The sequence below is a fragment of the Budorcas taxicolor genome, chromosome 10 (assembly GCF_023091745.1).
Source record: "Budorcas taxicolor isolate Tak-1 chromosome 10, Takin1.1, whole genome shotgun sequence".
Classification (NCBI taxonomy): Eukaryota; Metazoa; Chordata; class Mammalia; order Artiodactyla; family Bovidae; genus Budorcas; species Budorcas taxicolor.
Window position 1 is genome coordinate 1298378 of NC_068919.1, and position 21291 is coordinate 1319668.

General features: G+C 42.7%; 1 protein-coding gene across 1 annotated transcript in view; it reads left to right on the forward strand.

Moving 5' to 3' along the window:
* Window positions 1–21291, forward strand: part of REEP5 (receptor accessory protein 5) — a 49052-nt gene that overhangs the window by 18415 nt on the left and 9346 nt on the right. The window contains exon 3 of the mRNA XM_052646354.1: window positions 8362–8500. Coding sequence (XP_052502314.1) covers window positions 8362–8500 — 139 coding nt within the window. The remainder of the gene's footprint in view (window positions 1–8361; window positions 8501–21291) is intronic.

A 21291-nucleotide genomic window follows, 5' to 3' on the forward strand; every position in this document is an offset into this window, starting at 1 on the left:
ATCTTTGCATGAAATGTTCCCTTGGTATCTCTAATTTTCTTGAAGGATCTCTAGTCTTTCCCATTCTATTATTTTCCTCTATTTTTTTTGCATTGATCACTGAGGTAGGCTTTCTTATTTTTCTGTGCTATTCTTTGGTATTCTGCATTCAAATGGGTATATCTTTCCTTTTCTCCTTTGCCTCTTGCTTCTCTTCTTTTCACAGCTATTTGTAAGACCTCCTCAGACAACCATTTTGCCATTTAGCATTTCTTTTTCTAGGAAATTAGAATGAGGAGGAAATTCAGTTCAGTTCAGTTCAGTTCAGTCGCTCAGTCGTGTCGACTCTTTGCGACCCCATGAATTGCAGCACGCCAGGCCTCCCTGTCCATCACCAACTCCCAGAGTTCACTCAAACTCACTTCCATTGAGTCAGTGATGCCATCCAGCCATCTCATCATCTGTCGTCCCCTTCTCCTCCTGCTCCCAATCCTTCCCAGCATCAGAGTCTTTTCCAATGAGTCAACTCTTCTCATGAGGTGGCCAAATTACTGGAGTTTCAGGCTCAGCATCGTTCCTTCCAAAGAACACCCAGGACTGATCTCCTTTAGAATGGACTGGTTGGATCTCCTGGCAGTCCAAGGGACTCTTCAAGAGTCTTCTCCAACACCACAGTTCAAAAGCATCAATTCTTCAGCGCTCAGCTTTCTTCACAGTCCAACTCTCACGTCCATACATGACCACAGGAAAAACCATAGCCTTGACTAGATGGACCTTTGTTGGCAAAGTAATGTCTCTGCTTTTGAATATGCTATCTATATTGGTCATGAGGAGGAAATTAGAATGAGTCAATTCATATGATGGGTGGTGTGACTTTCTTTTCTCCCTCTGTGTCATTCTATGTATTGTGAAGAAAAGTGTCCTTATGCTCAGTTGTGTCCTCTCTTTTGTGACCCCATGGACTGTAGCCCATCAGACTCCTCTGTCCATGGAATTCTCCAGGGAAGAATACTGGAGTGGGTAGTCATTCCCTTCTCCAGTGGATCTTCCTGACCCAGGGATCAAGCCTGTGTCTCCTTCAAGAAGGCAGATTCTTAACTGTCTGAGCCATCTGTGTGGAGTGAAGTACTTTAAATGCCCTAAAACACAATAGATTGTGTCCGATCATTGTTAGGGAAGTTTGTTTGTTAGAAAATCATGAGCAGTTTTTTCAAGAGAGAAATTAAATGAATGTGTCTGCTGTTCACTTCAGTGTTTTAACAAGGCCCTAAAGAGCCCTAGTCTCATAGGAGACCGCAGTTATATATAGTCTGGTGCCCTGTGTTTTTCCCCCCAAATAGAAATATTTGTCCTCACTTTTGTTATTAAAAATAGTACATGCCGTATATGTATAACTGATGCTCTTTGCTATACACCTGAAACTAACATTGTAAGTCAGTTACAGAAAAATTTTTTAAAAGATGCTAGTATATTCTCACAAATATAGAGAATAAACTCGTTGTTACCAGTGAGGAGAGGGGAGGGGGTAGGGGCAATATATGGCTAGGCGATTAAGAGGTATAACTGTTAAGTATAAAATAAGCTACAAGAATATATTGTAGAATGGCAAATATAGCTAATATTTTATAATAGCTATAAATGGAATATAACCTTTAAAAATTGTGATTATACTGCATACCTGTAACATATAATATTGTACACCAGTCATGCTTCAATTTATTATTTTTTTTTCATTTTAAAATCTTTAATGCTTCAATTTAAAAAAGATAGTACATGCTCATTGAAAGATCTTAAAAAAACAAAATTCTACGATCCCAATACTGAGGATTAACTGTATTCAACTTGAAAAAAGTATTTCTAAATGCCATTCTTGGTCTATAAACACAGATAGTTTTCTTTTTTCTTTTAAATACAAAATTAGTAATGTCTTTTTGACACTCAGCCCTGTATCTTAGACATCTGTCCCTGTTAAGGAATATCCTTTTAAAGGCTTCAGAAATATTTCACTGTATGGATATACCCAAATTTATTTAAACAGTCCATCCTGCCCTTAAAAAAATGTATAAACACACGGTTCTATAATTTCTTCTGCTATAATCTTTGAGTTGAAAGTCATTTAAATATCACTCTTTCCTCTCTGAAGTTCATTTTATTTTGTGTCTGTAAAATGTAGAACTTGAACTAGAACTTTAAGACATCTTCCAATTCAACAGTCTACAATTTCTAACTCTGCTCAGTGAATTTTTAGGCCTGCTTGCCAACCATCTTCCACACTGCAGGCCCGTCTCCTGCTCACCCAGGCCTTGCTTCCTTTTGCTGCCTGCGTGAGGGAGGTGAGACTATGCCGCTGACCCGTGCCCCTGGAGCAGGAGGCCCAGCACCGAGTTTAGGTGGCCGTGACCGTGGGCAGGACTGTGCTGCCCCGGGAGTAGTGCTGAGCCCACGGTTGCTGCTGGCTCTGCCGTTTGAGGTGATGTGGCCTGGAGAGAGCGGGGCCCAGGGCTCTGAGAGCACAGGGGAACTGTTGCCAGCCACTGGGGCGACAGTCCCCGAGTCCCTTTAGGATCGAGCTTTTCTCCTCTCCTGGCTTCTCATTCGTTGCTGCAAAGGGGTCGCCTACCCTCTGGCCATAGCTTTTTGGAACTGATTCAGTCATTTTGGTTTTCTGTCTTAGAAATGATATGACCAAGTGCTACTGGAACTGGATCTTGGAGCTCGTGGTTCTGAAACTTAGCTGTGTGTTCGAATCACCTACATACGTTTCTAAAAGCACGTACTTGGGCCTGTTGGAGAGCTTGAGCCACTAGGTCTGAAGGACCCGCTGTATATAGTTTTTATATATTTATACACTATAAAAATATAGTGTATACATTGTTTAACTGTTCCTGAGGTGATTGTGGATCATCATCTAAGTCTGAGAACCGGTGGACTAGGGCATCAGCTTGGAACACCAACTTGAACATCCCGCCCACTTCTAATGGTCCTCCACCTCAAGGAAGCAGGATGAATGGCCCTTCAGGAATCTGGATGTTGAGACCAGGACCTTTCCCCCTGTTAGTCTGCTCTGTGCCCAAGTTGACCTCTCCAAGCCTTGATTTTCTCCAATAGAGGACTCTTGTCCCTTCCAAAAGTCAGATTATGAACTTTTCTGTATCTGTATGAATGAAACTAACATTTACTAACTGCCCACTTAGTACCAGACACTTTGCTATAAGTGCTGTGCAAGCGGGTAGTGAGTAGTTCTCCCAACTAGGAAAACAACTTGGGATAAAGAGACAGACACAGGCTTTGTGGGAGCACACCTCTGGATCCCCTGCCGATGTGGATTTTCTTCCCTAAGCCTCAGTTTCTTTCTCTCAAAAATGAGAATAACATTACCTGTTACATAGGCTATTCTGAAGGTTAAGTTAAATAATTATTAAGTTCCTATCCTTCCCATTTTTTATCTTTGCCCCTTTAGCTGAAGACCAAAAACTACAAATGGCCTAAGGATAGAGTTGCGTCTTAGGATTTCTTGAATCCTGTATGTTGCCTGAAAGGTTGATAAATCTTCATTCTGATACAAGTTAAAATACTGTTTGCTGCTAAGTCACTTCAGTCGTGTCCGACTCTGTGCAACCCCACAGACGGCAGCCCACCAGGCTTCGCCATCCCCTGGGATTCTCCAGGCAAGAACACTGGAGTGGGTTGCCATTTCCTTCTCCAATGCATGAAAGTGAAAAGTGAGAGTGAAGTCACTCAGTCGTGTCTGATTCTTCGCGACCCCATGGATTGCAGCCTACCAGGCTCCTCCGTCCATGGGATTTTCCAAGAGTACTGTTTAGCAAATGTAAATAAAAGGCAGCAGAGTGGTCAAAGATGCAAAGGGCCCAGTTCCAAAGGCTTCTGCATATCAACAGGCAACTCTCAGATAATAGCAGAGGATCCGAGTGTGTGTGTCCTCAGTCATGCCCAACTCTTTGTGACCCCACGGACTGTAGCCCGCCAAGCTGCCCTGTCCGTGAACTTTTCCAGGTAAGAGTACTGGAATGGGTTGCCATGTCCTACTCCAGGGAATCCACCCAAGGATCCAACTTGCATCTCTCGCAGCTCCTATATTGGCAGGAGGGTTCTTTACCACTGTGCCTGGGAAGCCCGAGAGTCCAAGAATTCAACTCAGTTCTGACACTGTCTACCCAGAGACAGAATCAAATTACAAAGCTAAAAGGCTCAGTCCAACAAGACCTCCTCACGTTTGAAGCACCTGTAACAAGCCTCGGTTGTTAGTCTGTGCTTCTGACCAACTGGCTGTCAACTAGAGGTTCCTGCATCCCCTCTTTAGGTTTAATTAGAATGACTCACAGAACTCACTAGATGACCAATCTATTATAAAAGGATTAGAGGAAACAAATCAATAGCCAGATGAAGAGATACATAGGGCACTGTTTATTTTTCAGTTTCTTAATCTGTGGACTAACATTTTAAAAATAATTATAGTCTTTCCAAGGCTTTAGCAAAAGCAAAAATAAACAAGTGGGACCTAATCAAACTTATAAGCTTTTGCACAGCAAAGGAAAACATAACCAAAATGAAAAGATAGCCTACAGAATAGGAGAAAAGATTTGCAAACAACGTGACTGATAAGGAATTAATTTCCAAAATATACAAACAGCCCATAAAACTCAGTAACAAAAACCCCAAATAACCCAATCAAAAAATCGGCAGAAGACCTACACAGACATTTCTCCAAAAAAGACATACAGTTGGCCAATAGGCACATGAAAGGATGCTCAACATGCTAATATTAGAGAAATGCAAATCAAAACTACAATGAGGTACCAGCTCACTCTGGTCAGAAAGGCCATCATTAAAAAGTGTAGAGGGCTTCCCTGGCAGTCCAGTAGTTAGGAATCTGTTTGCTATGCAAGGGACGCTGGTCTGATTCCTAGTCCGGGAAGATCCCACATCCCGCAGAGCAGCTAAGCCCACGTGCCACAACTACTGAGCCTGCGCTCTAGAGCCCGTGAGCTGCAGCGGCTGAGCCCACGCGCCGCAACTACCGAGCCTGCGCTCTAGAGCCCGTGAGCCGCAGCGGCTGAGCCCACGCACCGCAACTACCGAGCCTGCGCTCTAGAGCCCGTGAGCCGCAGCGGCTGAGCCCACGCACTGCAACTGCTGAGGCTAGAGCCTGCTCTGCAGCAAGAGAAACCGCTGCAGTGAGAAGCCTGTGCGCCACAATGAAGAGTAGACCCTGCTGGCGGCAGCTAGAGGAAGCCTGGGTGAAGCAAGGGAGACCCACCACAGCCTAAATAAATAAGTAAATCAGCGTACAAATCTGATAAAAGAAAAAGTCCTGCAGTGTTGGTGGGAATGGAAATTGGTGCAGCCACTGTCTGAAACAGTACGGAGATTCCTTAAAAAAGTAGAAATAGAGTTGCCATGTGATCCAGTAATCCCACTTTTAGGCATTTATCTAGATTAAACCCTAACTGGAAAAGATATGTGTCCAATATTTTTAGCAGCATTATTTACAATAGCCAAGACGTGGAAGCAGCCTAAATGTCCATCAACAGATGAATGGATACAGAAGATGTGCTCCATATATGCGATAGAATATCGCTCAGTCATAAAAGAATGAAACGGTGCCCTTTGCAGCAACATAGACGGACTTAGAGATGATCATACGAAGTGACGTCAGACAGAAAAACAGACACCATATGCTAACACTCCATGTGGGATTTAAAATATAGCACAAATGAACTTAGGCTCACAGAGGACAGACTGTGGTTGCCGAGGGTGGGGGGTGGGGCTAGGGGTAATTAGTTTAAATTAGCAATTTGGGATTAGCAAATACAAACTGTTATATATAAAATACATAAACAGCAAGGTCCTACTGTATCACACAAGGGACTATCTTCAATATCTTATAATAAACTACCTATATAATGGGGCTTCCCTCATAGCTCAGTTGGTAAAGAATCCACCAGCAGTGCAGAAGACCCAGATTCAATTCCTGGGTCGGGAAGATCTCCTGGAGGAGGGATAGGCTACCCACTCCAGTATTCTTGGGCTTCCCTTGTGGCTCAGCTGGTAAAGAATCTGCCCACAATGAGGGAGACCTGGGTTCAGTCCCTGGTTTGGGAAGATCTACTGGAGAAGGGAAAGGCTACCCGCTCCAGTATTCTGGCCTGGAGAATTCTGTGGACTGTATAGTCCATGGGGTTGCAAAGAGTCGGACATGACTATCAATCTGTCAATATAATATCTATCATATCTATCAATGTAATAGAAAAAGACACACACACACACACATATATAACTGAGTCACTTTGCTGTACACCAGAAAGTAACACAACATTGTAAATCAACTATGCTGCTGCTGTTGCTAAGTCGCTTCAGTCGTGTCCGACTCTGTGCGACCCCAGAGATGGCAGCCCACCAGGCTCCCCCATTCCTGGGCTTCTCCAGGCAAGAACACTGGAGTGGGTTGCCATTTTCTTACTTCAGTAAAAAAAGTATTAATGACACAGAATGGAACTAAAAATATCAGTGGTTTTGTAAATGTTTGTTGCCCCTTTGTCCACGGTAAGATGTATAAGAAACAAATTTTTATGATACTTAGTAATTGTTAGAAATCCACTTGAATGTAAATAGATAACCGATGTAGCACAAGCACCCGTGGTCCTGTCTGACTTGCAACTCTATGGACTGTAGCCGTCAGGGTCCTCTGTCTATGGGATCCTACAGGAAAGAATACTGGAGTGGTCTGCCATGCCTTCCCCCAGGGGATCTTCCCCAGATAAAGTATATTCTATACCAAATAAAGCTTGGCAGGAATGAAAAAAACCTTCCATGTAATGGATGTACATTTATTAGCGCTTTGGTTCACAGGCTTGCCTTCTTTTTCCTTTGACTTCTATTACATCAGCTAATTTCTACCTGAGGAAAGCTAAAACACAGACACAGTCTACATGTGACAAGCCATTATTTTATAATTAGCTCTCTTCAGTTTATTTTGTGATTCTGTATTTACTCTTGATGTTCAAAACACATTCATGTCATCACCCTCTCCTCGCCTTTTCCTCATGTCATTAGCAGTCATTTCAGTCAGCTATAATTTTTCCCCACTTGGTCATTTTCTTAAAACACACATGTAGGCAGGCACACATACACCCATGGCTGCTTCTGGTTAATTCAGAGGCTTTTTTAGGGGATGATTCAGCATGATTCATCAGACTGTTTCTTTGGCGAACCCCTGTTACCAAGTAGTCAATGTATTTTCAGTAGTTAACTCATTGCATAAGCTAAGCAAGATTCATATTTCTTCTAGTTTACTGATGCAGTCCAGCTCAGTTACAATAAGTATCCAGACATGTCAGGATAGGATAAAATATTATGGAACTGGGTCTTAGAATGAAGGGATTTTTAGGACTAGAAGAAATTCCTGATTGAGAAGTAAAAGAAGGTTATTCTAAATTTAGTTCTATTTATTTACAGAATGAATTTTGTTAAGAAGTAGTTGATAACTGAGAAAGTCCTAGTGTTAACTGATAAGGGGAGGAAAGTTCACCGCCTGAGGATCACGTGACGATAGTCAGAACCAATGTTCGTTTTCACGAAGTATGTTAGTTTTGTTACGAAGTATGTTATGAACTCTGGAAAGCGTTCTGGGACTATGTTTCCCAAGATATTGTTTATTGAAATGCCTACTCACTCATGATGTACTTCAGTTAAAGTGCAAAGAACTGGAGTGCGTGAGTGAATTCTTGATATGTCCCTAGCAGCAGAACCCCACTTGGAAATGGGGGTCACTCTAGTTTCCACTCATTAGTGCTGTCTCCTGGAGAAGGAAGTGGCACCCCACTCCAGCCTTCTTGCCTGGAGAATCCCAGGGACGGCGGAGCCTGGTGGGCTGCCGTCTATGGGGTCGCGAACAGTCGGACACGACTGAGCGACTCCACTTCCACTTTTCACTTTCATGCATTGGAGAAGGAAGTGGCAACCCACTCCAGCGTTCTTGCCTGGAGAATCCCAGGGACGGGGCAGCCTGGTGGGCTGCCGTCTATGGAGTCGCACACAGTCGGACACAACTGAAGCGACTTAGCAGCAGCAGTGCTATTTCCTGGAGCTGTGGTGGAGGCTCAGGCAAGGTGGGGACTCATGGGACAACGGTGCTGGCATCTCTGGTGACCAGAGGACTGGTAACGAGTAGTTATAATAGCTCATCTTGATATTTCTACTTTGCCGTCTGTTTTCATGTTGAATTCACGCATCTACTGTCGTGGTACATATATTGCCGGAGTTTTTCAGTTGGTATTGGAGGGCAGCGTGAAAGTATAATGATCGAAATTGTCTCATTGAGATCTTACTGCATAATACACTTGCTTTTGTATTGCCTTTCAGAATTAAAGCCATAGAAAGCCCCAACAAAGAAGATGATACCCAGTGGCTGACCTACTGGGTAGTATATGGTGTGTTCAGCATTGTCGAATTCTTCTCTGACCTCTTCCTGTCCTGGTTCCCCTTCTACTACATGTTGAAGGTATGTTGGCTCTTCCTGAACTGCCGTTGTTTTCTTTCATCTGTGTTTTAATTTTGCTCCCTATGACTAAAATAAACTCGATCTCAGGACCTGTATACAAGGAATAGGAACAGATGCTTGAATGTTAGACATCTCTGGCTCTGCCTCAGATTATGTAAACAGGAAGAAAGAACTCAATATAGCTAACTATTTTGTGTATCACTTTGGAAATAGCCAAAGCAATTATATCTGTAACATGTGTTTGATAATAGTAAAAGATGGAAATACTGTGAACCAGCACAAGCATTGCTCTTTGCCAAAATCCTATCTTCATGCACTGTTGTCTGTGTTTGATGCATAAACATTGCAAGTTTTATCAGTCCATCAGTTATTCTCAGTTGCGTGCTGGAGTCTTTATATCTGGACAAAAAATACTCATTTCTTATATAGGTTTGGAAAAAGAACATGTGAAATCAGCTGAGGAAGTCATTTTAATAACTCTGACAGGTCCAGTAGTCTGGCATCAGCCCTGCCACACCTTGTGTTAGGCAGAGGACTCACTTTAGTTACAACTATGTGAGGAAAGGCAGTAGGAAGTTGAGCTTTGTCCTAACGGGACTGTATCAACTCTGGACTTGCGTCAGAGGCAAATGACAATGAAGAAGTTCACACCTTTTAGTAAGTGGTTGGTTCTTTCTCTCTAAATGGTGATTCCTCGAATGTCTTCTGTGGAAGAGGCCCTGCTTCGCATGCAAATAGGGCCTCGGGCTCACTGAGCTAGACTGCCCCAGCTGCAGGGGCTTTAAGTCCCGCTCTTATGAATTATGGGTTTTCTTCTTTCCCTTCATATTCTTTAAGTATTTGTTTTAGTAAGAGTTACAAGTGAAAAAAAGTTTAAAGACTCAAGTAAGAGTACACATGAAGTTACACAAGAAATAGGTTGAGTTACATATGAAACAGTTTAAAGACTCGACTAATTCTCTAAGAATTTTGAAGATCTGCATTCCTGCCGCCTGTATTGCCTCTCTTAAAAGTTATTTTAGTTTCCCTCAAATCTAATTGTTTCCTTTGTATATTTAAACCTGTTTTGAGTGTCCGTGTTATTTTAACTTGTCCTAAATGTCTACATTTCTGTTTACTTTCTTTTTAGACTTTTTTTTTCCTTCCTACAATTTTTTCTTTTATATATATTTTTAATTATTTTTTATTGAAGGATAATTGCTTTACAGAATATTGCTGTTTTCTGTCAAACCTCAAAATTAATCAGACCTAGGTATACATATGGAGAAGGCAATGACAACCCACTCCAGTACTCTTGCCTGAAAAATCCCATGGATGGAGGAGCCAGGTAGGCTGCAGTCTATGGGGTCGCTAAGAGTTGGACACGACTGAGCGACTTCACTTTCACTTTTTACCTTCACGCATTGGAGAAGGAAATGGCAACCCACTCCAGTGTTCTTGCCTGGAGAATCCCAGGGATGGCGGAGCCTGTGGGCTGCCGTCTATGGGGTCGCACAGAGTCGGACACGACTGAAGTGACTTAGCAGCAGCAGCAGCAGCAGCAGGTATACATATATCCCCTCCCTTTAGCAACTCCCACCCCTCTAGGTTGATACAGAGCCCCTGTTTGAGTTTCCTGAGCCATACAGCAAATTCCCGTTGGCAGTCTGTTTTACACATGGTAATGTAAGTTTCCACATTACTCTTTCCATACATCTGACCCTCTCCTCCCCTCTCCCCATGTCCATAAGTCTATTCTCCATGTCTGTTTCTCCGTTGTTGCCCTGTAAATAAAATCTTCAGCACCGTTTTTCTAGATTCTGTATATATGTGGTCAGTTAAGATCAATTCAGTTGTTCGGTGTGTCTGACTTTTTGCGACCCCATGAACACAGCACATTAGGTCTCCCTGTCCATCACCAACTCCCGGAGTTTACCCAGACTCATGTCCATTGAGTCAGTGATGCCATCCAACCATCTCATCATCTGTCATCCCCTTCTCCTCCTGCTCTCAATCTTTCCCAGCATCAGGGTCTTTTCAAATGAGTCAGCTCTTCGTATCACACAGCCAAAGGATTGGAGTTTCAGCTTCAACATCAGTCCTTCCAATGAACATTCAGAACTGATCTCTTTAAGGATGGATGGTTGGATCTCCTTGCAGTCCAAGGGACTCTCAAGAGTCTCCTCCAACACCACAGTTCAAAAGCATCAATTCTTCGGCGTTCAGCGTTATTTGTAGTCCAACTCTCACATCTATACACGATCACTGGGAAAACCATAGTCTTGAGTAGATGGACCTTTGGTGACAAAGTAATGTCTTTGCTTTTTAATATGCTGTCTAGGTTGGTCATGATTTCCCTGGTGGCTCAGACAGTAAAGTGTGCGTCTACAATGCGGAAGACCTGGGTTTGATCCCTGGGTCGGGAAGATACTCTGGAGAAGGAAATGGCAACCCACTCCAGTACTTTTGCCTGGAAAATCCCATGGATGGAGGAGGTTGGTCATAGCTTTTCTTCCAAGGGGTAAGCGTCTTTTAATTTCATGGCTGCAGTCACCATTTGCAGTGATTTTGGAGCCCCAAAAAATAAAGTCTGCCACTGTTTCCACTGCTTCCCCATCTATTTGCCATGAAGTGATGGGACCAGATGCCATGATCTTAATTTTCTGAGCGTTGAGCTTTAAGCCAACTATTTCACTCTCCTCTTTCACTTTCATCAAGAAGCTCTTAGTTCTTCACTTTCTGCCATAAAGGTGGTATCATCTGCATATCTGAGGTTATTGATATTTCTCCTGGCAATCTTGATTCCAGCTTGTGCTTCATCCAGCCCAGTGTTTCTCATGATGTACTCTGCATATAAGTTAAACAAGCAGGGTGACAGTATACAGTCTTGACATACTCCTTTTCCTATTTGGAACCAGTCTGTTGTTCCATGTCCAGTTCTAACTGTTGCTTCCTGACCTGCGTGCAGATTTCCCAAGAGGCAGGTCAGGTGGTCTGGTATTCCCACCTCTTTCAGAATTTTCCACAGTTTATTGTGATCCACATAGTCAAAGGCTTTGGCATAGTCAATAAAGCAGAAATAGATGTTTTTCTGTAACTCTCTTACTTTATTGATGATCCAGCAGATGTTGGCAATTTGATCTCTGGTTCCTCTGCCTTTTCTAAAACCAGCTTGAATATTTGAAAGTTCACAGTTCACATGTTGCTGAAGCCTGGCTTGGAGAATTCTGAGCTTTACTTTATTAGTGTGTGAGACGAGTGCAATTGTGCAGTAGTTTGAGCATTCTTTGGCATTGCCTTTCTTAGGGATTGGAATGAAAACTGACCTTTTCCAGTCCTGTGGCCACTGCTGAGTTTTCTAAATTTGCTGGCATACTGAGTGCAGCACTTTCACAGCATCATCTTTTAGGATTTGAAATAGCTCAACTGGAATTCTATCTTCTCCACTAGCTTTGTTTGTAGTGATGGTTCCTAAGGCCCACTTGACTTTGCATTACAGGATGTCTGGCTGTAGGTCAGTGATCACACCATGATTATCTGGGTCATGAATATCTTTTTTGTACAGTTCTTCTGTGTATTCTTGCCACCTCTTCTTAATATCTTCTGCTTCTGTTAGGTCCATACCATATCTGTCCTTTATTGAGCCCATCTTTGCTTGAAATGTTCCGTTAGTATCTCTAATTTTCTTGAAGAGATCTCTAGTCTTTCCCATTCTATTCTTTTCCTCTGTTTCTTTGCACTGATCACTGAGGAAGGCTTTCTTATCTCTACTTGCTATTCTTTGGAACTCTGCATTCACATTGGTGTATCTTTCCTTTTCTCCTTTGCTTTTCACTTCTCTTCTTTTCACACCTATTTGTAAGGCCTCCTCAGATAGCCATTTTGCTTTTTTGCATTTCTTTTTCTTGGGGATGGTCTTGCTCCCCGTCTCCTGTACAATGTCACAAACCTCCATCCATAGTTCATCAAGCACTCTATCAGATCTAGTCCCTTAAATGTATTTCTCACTTCCACTGTATAATCATAAGGGATTTGATTTAGGTCATACAAAGCCTTTGACTGTGTGGATCACAATAAACTGTGGAAAAATCTGAAAGAGATGGGAATACCAGACCACCTGACCTGCTTCTTGAGAAACCTATATGCAGGTCAGGAAGCAACAGTTAGAACTCCACATGGAACACCAGACTGGTTCCAAATAGGAAAAGGAGTATGTCAAGGCTGTATATTGTCACTCTGCTTATTTAACTTATATGAAGAGTACGTCATGAGAAACACTGCACTGGAAGAAGCACAAGCTGGAATCAAGATTGCCGGGAGAAATATCAATAACCTCAGATATGCAGATGACACCACCCTCATGGCAGAAAGTGAAGAGGAATTAAAAAGACTCTTGATGAAAGGGAAAAGAGGAGAGTGAAAAAGTTGGCTTAAAGCTCAACATTCAGAAAGCTAAGATCATGGCATCCGGTCCCATCACTTCATGGCAAATAGATGGGGAAACAGTGGAAACTTTTATTTTTGGGGGCTTCAAAATCACTGCAGATGGTGATTGCAGCAATGAAATTAAAAGACACTTACTCCTTGGAAGGAAAGTTATGAACAACCTAGATAGCACATTCAAAAGCGGAGACATTACTTTGCCAACAAAGGTCCGTCTAGACAAGGCTATGGTTTTTTCTGTGGTCATGTATGGATGTTAGAGTTGGATTGTGAAGAAAGCTGAGTGCCAAAGAATTGATGCTTTTGAACTATGGTATTGGAGAAGACTCTTGAGAGTCCCTTGGACTGCAAGGAGATCCAACCAGTCCATCCTAAAGGAGATCAGTCCTGGGTGTTCATTGGAAGGACTGATGCTGAAGCTGAAACTCCAATACTTTGGCCACCTCATGAAAAGAGTTGACTCACTGGGAGAGACCCTGATGCTGGGAGGGAGTGGGGGCAGGAGGAGAAGGGGACGACAGAGGATGAGATGGCTGAATGGCATCACTGACTCGATAAACATGAGTTTGAGTGAACTCTGGGAGTTGGTGAGGGACAGGGAGGCCTGGCATGCTGCAATTCATGGGGTCGCAAAGAGATGGTCATAACTGAACAACTGAACTGCACTGAACTGAACTGAACTGAACTGAATGGTCTAGTGGTTTTCCCCACTTTCTTCAATTTAAGTCTGAATTTGGCAATAAGGAGTTCATGATCTGAGCCACAGTCAGTTCCCAATCTTGTTTTTGGTGACTGTATAGAGCTTCTCCATCTTGGGATGCAAAGAATATAATCAGCCTGATTTTGGTGTTGGCCATCTGGTGATGTCCATGATAGAGTCTTCTCTTGTGTTGTTGGAAGAGGGTGTTTGCTATGACTAGTGTGTTCTCTTGGCAAAACTCTATTAGCCTTTGCCCTGCTTCATTCTGTTCTCCAAGGCCAAATTTACCTGTTACTCCAGGTGTTTCTTGACCTCCTACTTTTGCATTCCAGTCCCCTATAATGAAAAGGACATCTTTTTGGGGGTGTTAGTTCTAAAAGGTGTTGTAGGTCTTCATAGACCCTTTCAACTTCAGCTTCTTCAGTGTTACTGGTTGGGACATAGACTTGGATTACCATGATATTGAATGATTTGCCTTGGAAACGAACAGAGATCATTTTGTCATTTTTGAGATTGCATCCAAGTACTGCATTTTGGACTCTTTTGTTGACTGTGATGGCTACTCCCATTTCTTCTAAGGGATTCTTGCCCACAGTAGTAGATATAATGGTCATCTGAGTTAAATTCACCGATTCCAGTCCATTTTAGTTCGCTGATTCCTAGAATGTCGATGTTCACTCTTGCCATCTCCTGTTTGACTGCTTCCAATTTGCCTTGATTCATGGACCTAGCATTCCAGGTTCCCATGCAATATATGTGTTAGAATATGGTATTTATATTTCTCATTCTGACATACTTCACTATGTATAATAGTTTCTAGGTTCATCCACCTCGTTAGGACTGACTCCAACGCATTCCTTTGTACAGCTGAGTAATATTCCATTGTGTTTATATACCACAACTTCTTTACCTATTCATCTGTCGAATGACATCTAGGTTGCTTCCATGTTCTATCTTTTGTAAATAGTGCTGCAATGAACAATGGGATACATGTGTCTTTTTCAGTTTTGGTTTTCTCAGGGTATATGCCTAGGAGTGGAATTGCTGGGTCATAAGGAATCTGCATACCATCTTCTATAGTGGCTGTATCAGTTTACATTCCCACCAACTGTGCAAGAGCATTCCCTTTTCTCCACACCCTCTCCAGCATTTATTTTTTGTAGACTTTTTGACGAGGGCCATTCTTACTGGTGTGAGGTGATATCACATTGTAGTTTTGATTTACATTTCTCTAATAATGAACGATGTTGAGCATCTTTTCATGTGTTTGTTAGCCATCTGTATGTCTTCCGTGGAGAAATGTCTGTTTAGGTCTTTTTCCCACTTTTTGATTGGGCTGTTTGTTTTTCTGGCATTGAGCTGTATGAGTTGCTTGTATATCCCGGAAATTGATCCTTTGTCAGTTGTTTCAGTTGCTATTATTTTCTCCCATTCTGAGGGGTGTCTTTTCACCGTGCTGATAGTTTCCTTTGCTGTGCAAAAGCTTTTAAGTTTAATCAGGTTCCACTTGTTTACTTTTGCTTTTATTTACATTACTCTATGTGGTGGGTCATCAATTGGGGAATAAAGCAATGAAAATAAAACTAACAAATATTTTGAGAGGAAAGGAGATTAAGAAAAGAAAGAAAGAATAGATATGCCAAGTTAAATAGAAGTAGATGAAGAAGGTTTATATATGTGAAAGATTAACAGCAAAGGTGGAAGAACAGTAGGAAAAGGGAACAAAGGAATAAATGTAGAAAAAATAATAATAGGTTTAAAAAATTAAAATTAAAAATAAAGGAAATAAAAGAGGAAAACTCCACAGAACTGCAAAAGGCCAAACAGAGGCAGAGGTTTATGACAACAATAAAAAATGTGACTAAGGAAATAAGAAAAGGCTCAAAAGCCTTCAGGCTTTGGATTTCTCAGTGTCAATAAAATTGAGAACTACAACAGAGGGGGGGAAAAAGGAAAAAAGAAACAAAATCCAAGAGAATATACAGAACAAGTCAAAAACTGAAAATAATAGAGGTTTATCTTGAGTCACTGCTGTCAGAGTCCTTTCCTGCACTGGGAATCCCAGTCCACCTTACCTTCCTAGGATGCCCTCCAACACTGTGCTGATCACTGGACCTGCTGTGGGGGCAGCTCAGATTCTCATCTGGTCCTACTCCTGTGTGTTCTTGCCTCCCATGTCCACAGCTATCAGAGTGCATTTTCTTTTGTGGGAGCTCTCAGTGGCCTTTTATATATTCCATAGACACAGAGTCTGCCTAGTTGATTGTGTGGATGTCATCTGCAGCTTGTACAGCTGGTGGGAAGGTTTTGGGTCTTCTTCCTTAGCCACACTGCCCCTGGGTTTCAATTGTGGTTTTATTTCCACCTCTGCATGTGGGTCATCCACTGGGGTTTAGGTCCTGAGGCTGCCCTGGAGGACTTGGGTTTGCCCCGTGAGGGCCAGGTGTGGAGGTGGTGCAGCTGCTTGGGTTGCAGGGGTTCTGGCAGCACCAGGTATTTAGGGGGGTTGGCAGCTAGGGCATCAGGAAATACAGTGCTCTAGGAGGGTGTGGCACCCAGTATTGGCCAATACGCTCCAGTATCCCTGCCTGGAGAACCCCCTCTCTGACAGAGGAGCCTGACAGGCCACAGTCTACAGAGTCGCAGAGTCGAACAGGACCAAAGAGACCTTGGGCACATGAACACACTTTTTTTTTTTGGCTTGTGGCAGCTCTGCCCCAGTGAGGGTTGTGTGTGAAGGTGGTGCAGCTGCTTGGCTTGGGGAACCGTGGTGGTGCCAAGTGTGCAGGGACACGGATTGCCTCCACAGCAGGAGTTATGGCCTGATCAGAGGCTTTTTTCCAGCCTCTTGTAGCTGGTGCTCAGAAGGCCTCTTTGGCCAGTCTTTCTTTGTAGCTCCGCCCGTTCAGGCACGCACTTAGAGGGATCCCTTGCCTGGGGTCCTTTCTGTTGTTCAGGCTTCAGGCACTTAGAGGGCTACCCTGGGCAGAGGGTGGTCCTGCTCTGTGAAAGTGAAGTCGCTCAGTCCTGGCCGACTCTTTGCAACCCTGTGGACTGTAGCCTACCAGGCTTCTCCATCCATGGGATTCTCCAGGCAAGAACACTGGAGTGGGTTACCATTTCCCTCTCCAGGGGATCTTCCTGACCCAGGGATCAAACCCAGGTCTCCCGCATTGGAGGCAGACGCTTTAACCTCTGAGCCACCAGGAATCCCTGCTCTGTAGTTCGGTACATTGGTCACTGAAAGGAGCACCCTGGGTGGGGTCCTGCTCTGTAGTTCAGTGCGTCAGGCATTGGATGGGCCAGCCTCTCGAATACTTTCCTGGGGGGAGAGAGGGGCTATGGTGATGGCTCCACCCTCTGCGCATGACTCAGCACTATGGCCTTGCTTCCGTGGCTGCCTGGCTTTCCTCCACAGGCATTTCCCACCACAGCCTCCTCCCTCGCATCCACTCGATCTGTCTCTCCACAGTCAACAGCAGCCCTCGCCCTGGGATTGCTCCACAATCCCTCAACTCCAGCTCCCAGCCGCTGTCCCTTCCAGTAGCGCTCCATTCCTCCCCGGCATATGTATGGTTGCGGCAAGGACTGTCTGATTCTCATTCCATTTAGGCTGCCACGGATCAGCTGTTTTGCTCTCAGCCTTAAATGTTTCTCCTCTGACTCAGACAGTTGCCTGGCTGTGGGGATTGGAGCCCTGCTTCAGTTCCGCCACCCGCTCAGGGCAGGTGCAGTCCTACTAACACTCCTGTTTTTTCCCCCTGGTTCCTTCGTCCCACTGAGTTTTGCGTGGTTCTGTGGGTTCTTTTCCACTGGTCAGGCCCTCCTGTCCGCTCTCGGCTGGTGCTCTGCGTGCACTTCTGTGTCTGAAGGTGTGTTCCTGATGTGTCCGTGGAGAGCGATGTACTCCACGTCCACCTACTCCTCTGCCATCTTGTTCTCTCTCTTTTTAGATTTTTTATCTAAGAAACAGATACAGGAAATTAGATACCAGAAACTCTCTCATTCTTTGATTTTCCTCCCTGCAACCACCACTACATTGATATCATCTTGATTTTTAATTCTGAGTAATTTGGATGTATTTTTTCTTTTCCTCTGACCTTACCTATTTGTCAAATATATTTATTTGTGTTTTCCTGCTTTCTGGGAGTTTTCTCAATCTGATCTTCCAGTTTCAATTTTGTTCCATTTGCTCTTTATGCTATACATTGTGTTTATTTCAACTATTTTATTTTTCATTCCTAGTAATTTTGCTTGGTTCTTTCCTATTTTTTTTTGTTCTTTCATGTCACTGTATTTCTTTTAGTATAGTTAATTTAAAATTCTTAGTCAGTCACTTCTAAAATTTCTGCTGCTGTTAGATCTGTAGTTGACTGTGCTTTGTTTTGAAATGGTTGTAGTTTTCAAATACCTTGTTATTTTGGCCTATAAGTTCATTTTTCTCCAGGCATATCAGCTATTCCATTGGGTGCTGGAATGGAGGTGGCCGCACCCTGATTCATGCTAGTTCTGGTAAACTCAGGATGAGGGGCAGGTGGGGAGCCTGCCCACCCTAAACTAGGGTGGGGAGCCCCAGGCAGCAGAGGAGTCACAGTTAATCACCCTTCCCTCCCCAAAATAGCCCCTCAGGTGCAGGCATCGCCGTTCAGCTCCCCCAGCAGCATTTGAATCAGGTGCTCCTAGGTGGTCATTCACAGCTCTAGGGCTTGGAGCGGGGGCATGAGGAGAAACTGCCCTGGCTGCTCAGTCCACAGCTGTTTTCCTCAGTCCCTCCCAAGGCAGTACTTCTAAGCCAAAACCTCTGCTTCAGAAGAAGTATAGGAGAATGTTTTCTAACTTGGAGGAATAGAAATTAGACAAAAATTTCTATATAACAGTGGGCAGCATAAACAAGGGAAAAATAATGACAGACTAGGAGAAGGCAATGGCACCCCACTCCAGTCCTCTTGCCTGCAAAGTCCCATGGACGGAGGAGCCTGGTAGGAAGAGTCGGACATGACTGAGTGACTTCACTTTCACTTTTCACTTTCATGCATTGGAGAAGGCAATGGCACCCCACTCCAGTACTTTTGCCTGGAAAATCCCATGTACGGAGGAGCCTGGTGGGCTGCAGTCCCTGGGGTTGCTAAGAGTCAGACACGACTGAGCGACTTCACTTTCACTTTTCACTTTCATGCATTGGAGAAGGAAATGGCAACCCACTCCAGTGTTCTTGCCTGGAGAATCTCAGGGACGGGTAGCCTGGTGGGCTGCCGTCTATGGGGTCACACAGAGTCAGACACGACTGAAGTAACTTAGCAGCAGCAGCAGCAGCAGGAGGATGTATTTACATTCTTACCAGATATGGAGTTATATCCAGAATATATAGAAAAACTTAACAGGGAAGAAAAAGAGGAAAATGAAAGAAGTCATATAGAGACATTTCACATAAGAGAAAAAAATACGAGTAGTCAGCAATCTGGGAAGTGTGAGTTAAAATACTCAAATAGTTTAGCTTCCTCATTAAATTGGCAGTTATTTAAAATGTCTACATTTCTGTTTACTTTCTTTTTAGATTTTTTATCTAAAGAAATGTAGATGCAGGAAATTAGATACCAGAAGCTCTCTCATTCTGATAATTACAAAAAAAATCCCTGAAGGGTCCATCAACAGGTAAATGGTTAAATGAATTAATAGTACATCCATACTGTTAAAAGAAATAATTCATTTATTGAGATACAGAAGTTTTGCATAATTCATTATTTATAAAAATTATAGATTATATACAGTATGAAACCATTTATGGTTTAAAAAAAAAGCTAGTTAAAAATTTAAATGCAAATGTGAATATTCTTTTTAAAAAGCAATTTTTTGTTTATTTGGCTGCAGTGGGTCTTAGGTGCAACATGTGGGATATAGTTCCCTAACCAGGGATTGAACTCAGGCTCCCTGCATTGGGAGCATGGAGTCTTAGCCACTAGACCACCAGGGAAGTCCCTGCATATTCTTTTAAGTTTGAATGATGTTACCACTGAATGCCTTGTAACACAGCTGAAAAATTTTCCTTTCAAAAGAAATGGGAAAGAAATTGGTCTATCGGAAGATTTAGATTTCGTAGGCTGCTGGATTTTTCATGGTTTTGTTATCCAAAGATACTTAGCATTTATAAAAATAGCTTTATAGTCTTTGATGTAGATGTCCATACTTTAAACTTCAAATACTTTTGAATCCTTGAAGACCTGTCTAACGGCAGTGATGTCACACGGCAGTCTCTAACAGCAAGAAGCCGGGTTTTTGCCTTGGGCCCCACTGCTTGCCGCCAGCCGTCTGCTGTCAGTAGAACCACTACACCAGCACCTGACCTCAGACTTCTGAAATGTGAGCCATCTGACAGCGGCCTGCTCGTGATCACCTCTGCTAGTGGAGGCCCCTTGAGACAGAGAGGCTCCAGAATAAAAGATAATCAGCAAGTCATTTATATTTGAAGTACATTACAGAAATTGCTATGCAGCAAGTTTTCCTCCCTAATAGTGAAGTGAATGTGCATCCATTAGTAGTGAGTGCCCAGCTGTATGATGGCATGGCATCCAGAAAGAGTGAATTTATCCCGTATGTTCCAAATAGGTGATATACTTGAGATGATTAAAAATTGATCATGCTGTCAATAAAAATGCTTTCTTTCTGTATTAGTGGTGTATTCTGAGTGGCTTCCGTGAACTGACTGAGAAAAGGTCCCTGAATTGCAGAGAAGTGTATGTGAGAGTATTCCATTTTAAGGACTAGTTGGGTCCTACCTGTGCTATTGCTACAATCACAAGGTAATTGTTTGGGAGGATGAAGAAAAGACCTGCAGCTAAGGCCGGGTTTACTATTTTATCTTTTGCAGAGTTAATATTGTTGACCTGTTCCCCCCATTTTTCTAAAGTAGCCTGTTAGCTTGAAGGAATGTTAAGAAGGACCAATGATTAGGCAGCGAAGGTTGGTTGAGAAGATGCTGTTCCATGTATTGAGCTAGTAAAAGTGGATCCTGCCTGTTTGGAGCTTTGATCTGAGCTCTGCTTTGGAACAGGAAGGTTTAAAAATAAATGTATTTATTTAAAAATAATTTCTCTGTTTGTGAAAGTAGTATATCTTCTTTATTCAGCAGATATTTATTTAGAACCTCTGTGCGCCAGAATGTGTTTTAGGTCAGGGGGATTTTGGTGAATTAATCCTTGCTGTTATACTGTTTGCATCTGTGGTTTTGTGTTTGTGTGCCTGTGTGTTGGGGCATGTTTTATGTAGAAAATAAAATAGTATTTTAAGACTGCCACTGTTATCATCTTAGGGTAGTCTTCCTATTTTTTAATGTGTAAATAAATTTCTTGATACAGTGTATACACACAGAATTGTGTATGTTATTGTTTTACTCAACTATGTATGGTTGAGACCATATATATCATATATGATTCTATATCTCACTTTTTTCGATTAATACAATACTATGAGTATTTTCTCATGTTATTCAATATTCTTTGACCTAGATGTCCAATCCATTATAGATAAGAATTCATTCATTCCTCAGTTAATAGACATTTAGGACAGTTATCTTGCTATTATAACTAATGCTGCAACAAATACCTTTGCACCTCATCTTTATTCTCATTTAAATAAGTTTCTAGATTTTTCAAACAAGGTTGAATAAACTTTG